The following is a 4,999-nucleotide window of genomic DNA, read 5'->3' as shown; positions in this document are numbered from 1 at the left end:
GGCCTGATAAGAGAGGAAAGGGTTGCTGTAACAGACTGCAGGGCTGTGGCTCAGTCAAGTAGAAGCAGCTACAAACTCTGCTGTCATGTTACTAGTGTCATGCCACCAGGCAAAACCCAATCTGTCAGTTTGAGATAGTTCAGCTCTCCTCTATATGTTTGGTCCCTCTGTGCTATCATGTCTCACTGAAACGTGCAGATGGGAAAGTCACCAATGTATTCAGCAGTCCCCATTTGGGGTGATTGGTTTCCAAGGGAACAGACAAAGACAAAAAGATGTTTGTTTTTTTTTTTGTCTTGGTGAAAATCAACTGAATTTTAATCCTGCCATTAGGTTCGGTACAGGCTTTAATTGAGAAGTGGGGGATTTTGATTAAGACGTCTGTTCCAGACTGTTCAACAGACCGTGGTGTCAAGTGAATGTGTGTGGGAATCTGAAAGGAAATGGTAGAAAAGAAAAAAAAGAAAAAGAAAAAAAACGTAGGTTTATCACCCATGAAACATGCAGGTAACTGGGGTCTTCAGATGTCAGCAAATTGACTGGATTACATGAATGACTAGATTTTGCAGTTTCAAAAACAGCCCTTTGAAAAATGACAGCATTTCAAATTGGTAAGAGCAGGCATGCTCAGGAATTCTGTGTGTAGCGTGCTGCTGAGTGGCATCACATCAGTTCATTGAAAGCTGCATGTGTAACTTTATTATCCAGAATAGATGCAAAACAAATGTTCTTTCTGGACTATAAATGGCACTTGTTTTTCTGGCTGCTCCTGCGACAACTTATAGTCTGGTATGAATTATGTTTTATCCAGATGCATTCTTAGCACATTCTGTAAATAAAGTCAAACTGAACCCTTATTTTCATCATTCAAACTCTATATGTTTTTTTTTAGTTTGTTCATAAACATAAAATATATAAAAAAGAGTTTAGCCTTAGCACAGAGCTTGAAAGAGATGACCACAGAGTGTCAGGGGGTGGGAATTCAGCACTGCGGTTATTAGATAAATCTTGTTCTTGTCTCTGATTATGTTCATGCAGAGCTTCTGCTCCTCATTTAACTTGTTAAACGATGCAGACAACATGAAGATGACAGAATATAGACTGTAGTGATGGAAGTTTCATTGCAGTTTTAAAAGATGAGTTTGAAGGTTAAAAAAAATACATTTCTCTAGAAATGACTCAGACGTTTGACCTGCAGGACAGACTGAAAAAGACTCCTTCATTAATATAAATTGGCTGATTATGATGTGCAGATTGGGTTTGCTAAGAATCAACTACTGTGGTGACATTCAGATACATTTCAAATTGGTAGTGGGGGGGGGGGGCAGTGGGTAAACAATCACATTAAATATTACCAACAGTTTTGAACATTTATTAATAATTTTTGAGATATCCTGAGGCATCTCAGTAATCCAGGTAGAAAAATTCAAAAAGAAAAAAAATCAGTAGGTCCTCTGGATGGGTTCTTCTTTAGTGAAACGTTTCATCTCTCCTCCAAGAGACTTCTTCAGTCTGATGAGTTTCAGGTGAACTCAGCCTTATAAGCACTGCCTCCACATGGACAAACAGGTTTGTCACATGCAAAAGAGGGACACTGCCTAACCATAGGCTTGATTAGCTCTATTGTTCATTGTTAAGTGATGGCCCTCTTTTGCATGTGACTAACCTGTTTGTCCACCACGTGGAGGCAGTGCTCTTAAGGCTGAGTTCACTGCCTTCACCTGCTTATTTTTTCTTTTTGAATTTTTGAGATAGTTCCAACACATTCTCAACAAGACATCAACAATGGCTTTAAATCAAACCGCTTTCAAAATTTCTTCTACTTTATGTCTGAGTCAGACAGAGCCTGACAAAATGATTCAGATCATGTTGGAGTACAAGTCTTTTACTTTTTAATTGCTTTAGCCTGGGACCATGGGGAAAAATAAACACTATCTATTGAAATTTTACAAAGCTAATGATGGTGATTATTTTCAAACCAAATTGTTTTTGCAACAGTTTTACACAACACAACATGCAGTACACAGTTTGAGTCATAAGGGACAGAAGAGGAGACTCACGGTGGCAACGATTCTGTGAATGGCAGCCGAGGCCATGTCCTCTCCTTTAGGCTGGCCCACCAGAGTCATACCCAGGTACTTCACATTGAACACCATCCCTTCCAGCAACGTCTCCTTGGTGTCCGTCCAGTTTTCTGGCAGCTCTGGTTGGACAAAATGACACATCACAAACAGAGATATGTGTTTTGATACAACTTAAGATGGGTAAATGATCCAAAGGTAACACAAAAAAGCCTACATTAAATATAATTTGAGGTGCACTGATAAATCTGCCACCCGATTTCCTTCATTTTGGGAGATCGGCCAATACTTGGAAAAGATCGGTGGAAAAGATTAGCTTTTTATCTACCTCCACAAAGGTCTGAAAATCAGCCACTGTCTCCTTTCACTCTGCTGTGAGCACTACCTCATGTCCAGTTAAAACAAGTTTATATTGTTTCAAGGCTATTGTTCAATTTTTTTCAGAAAAGTAAGATTGGAACATTGAAGGTGCATTGTGTTGAAAGTGTATTGTGACCTTATAACACCCAACAGTGTCAGTTATTTAAAAAAAAAGGTGGTATAGGCAAAAATAGGAAAATTGCAATGGGTGCACACCTAAATATAAGATAATAAAATCTTTTTAGCATTCATATACAGTATATTCAATGTATATAGCACAAACAAACACTTTAGGTTGACAGCCATTATATTTGAACAGACTCCTATGGAAATATGAGGAAAAACAAAACAGAGCTCAGACAACTGTTTCACAAGAAGAAAAAAAAAGTTTTTGATCAAGTATACAGAATGTCTGCTATATCTTGTTATTTCAAACAAGCAGTACCACACGTCTCTCGTCAGTAGTGTTGGGGAATGGCACCCATACTGGGGGGCTGAAAATATCTCTCAGCAACACCTGGACACCCTGCAGGTGAGCAGCAGGGGGAGAAGAATAAACAAATCTGTACAACATTCTGAGACGAGGGATACAGAGTCACACTATCAGAAGCAATACACGTTGTTTTCATAAAACATGTGCCATAATGACAACACAAATACAATTATTCTATGATTGTATATGTTATTATGGTAAACTATAAACTAATAAGGTAATACGTTAAAGAGACATTATTAGCTAAATTCATGGTCATAGCCCTCAAAATGTCCAAAATTATAAAGAGTGAAACTGGCATTAATTTCTCCACATGGTTTGAGCCATCTGTCACCGGCAGACCCCAACCAGCTGTGAAGGTGAGCAGCATCCCCTCTGCGCTCCTTCTAACAACTCTGAATTATTAACTTCTCCTCCATCACACTGTGGAGACCGTTTGAAAAACAGAAGGAACGTTTGGATTTATATAATGTTTATGATTATGTGAGCTGGTGATCAGCATCATTAAGCTGTAGCTGGAGAGAGCTGGACATTGATTGTTAAGAACAAAAAACTGTTTGCCCGTGGAAAAGAAATCATTAAGGTATTCATGAAATGTGAACAATGTGGTGACCGATGTCCTAAAGATGTTTGAATTAGGGCTAGGTTAAAAAAAATCGATTTAATCGATCTGGATCGATTCTCATTCAAATTTGGGAAAATCGATTCATAAGTCATGAGATTGATTTTTCCCCATGGGTGTTGAGTGCGATGAAGCAGCAGGTTTCCGTGTTGTGTGTCACTCCTGGCTTGCCATAGGTTTACATCCAGTTGATGGTCAGTGCTAATGTTAGCTCCCGACAACAAGTTGTCTGGGGTAAAACAAAAGAAACTAAGGAATCACTAACATTAACAGCTGATTCTCAGCTGAACTTAAAGATAACAGAGGCCATGACAACCTTTGGATGCAAAGATTTGCGCTCAGACGAGGTAGCGGGAAACGAAGTTTTGAGCGGCTTGAACCAAAACTACAGTATGTAAACATCTGACTGAAACTGTTCTCTTCAGCATGTATAAATGTGTGAAAGATGACAGTCTAACAAAATTGTTTAGTTTTGTTACCAATATTATTTATAAATTTTAGAAACATCTTAATGTAATTCACAGTGATGGAATGTTTTAGCTGAAGTACTCTTTTTTCTTTCTTCTCGTTAATAAGTTTTATTGAACAGAAGATAACAGAAACATTACAAATATACAATTTTCATACACTCAAAAGAGTGGCATAAGTATACACTTATATTATCCCACCTCTTCCCCTGCAACCTTATTCCATCACTTCTTAGTGATCAAGAAAATTATTCTTAGCTTCTTAAAAAAACCTAATGTATCAATAACACTTTCTCTTGAAATTCCTTTTTGGTTTAAACCCAATGAAATTTGGCACAGTTTTGTTTCAAGATTAAACTCAAATTAACAAGTTTGCCCTTTATGTTTATAATTTTACCAATGCACCAAGTAAGGATTAGTTTCTATTTGCAGAATTATTTCCTTTGAGAATGCCTTTTATATCAAAGTAAATGTGTTACTGCATGAATCGTGAATCGCCATGAATCATAACAAATCAGGTCCGTGAATCGAATCGAATCGATTTGGGAAATCTGAATCGACACCCAGCCCTAGTCTGAACAAGCCTAAGCTTCCCTGCTGGCACGCCACTATGGCACAATATTAGTGACAAAATTAGGACTATCACCCCCTCAATGGTGGCTTCATCCTTGTAGCAGGAGGCTATGTTTATTCCAATCTGGTTAATGATTAGTCTGCACTGGTAACTAAGCAGCCAACACTGGCAAATGAGAAAGAGACTACTCATAAGCATTAGCATTGGAGAGGCTAGTGACTAGCATGCCTAGGCTGGCATTAGCATTGGAGAGGTTGGTGTTAGCAATGGAGAAGCTAAAATCTTGCATAATTTTTCTCATTAAAATTACTTTTCGCACAATTTTACAACTTTTTTTCTGGCAATATTGCATCTTTATTCTGCTAATAATTTGACTTTATTAATATTGACTTTATTATATAT

The 4,999-nt window shown here is 37.8% G+C and overlaps 1 protein-coding gene across 3 annotated transcripts in view; it reads right to left on the bottom strand.

Annotated features, from left to right (window-relative positions):
* si:dkey-71h2.2 (low density lipoprotein receptor adapter protein 1) overlaps positions 1 to 4,999 on the bottom strand; it is a 28,533-nt gene that overhangs the window by 20,758 nt on the left and 2,776 nt on the right. For all 3 annotated transcript variants that reach the window (XM_014032890.1, XM_014032891.1, XM_014032892.1), the window contains exon 2: positions 2,061 to 2,203. In XM_014032890.1, coding sequence (XP_013888344.1) covers positions 2,061 to 2,203 — 143 coding nt within the window. The remainder of the gene's footprint in view (positions 1 to 2,060; positions 2,204 to 4,999) is intronic.

The sequence above is a fragment of the Austrofundulus limnaeus genome, unplaced genomic scaffold, assembly GCF_001266775.1.
Source record: "Austrofundulus limnaeus strain Quisiro unplaced genomic scaffold, Austrofundulus_limnaeus-1.0 Scaffold1567, whole genome shotgun sequence".
Classification (NCBI taxonomy): domain Eukaryota; kingdom Metazoa; phylum Chordata; class Actinopteri; order Cyprinodontiformes; family Rivulidae; genus Austrofundulus; species Austrofundulus limnaeus.
The sequence above is the reverse complement of the archived record's forward strand: the minus strand, read 5'-3'. Positions and strand labels throughout refer to the sequence as shown.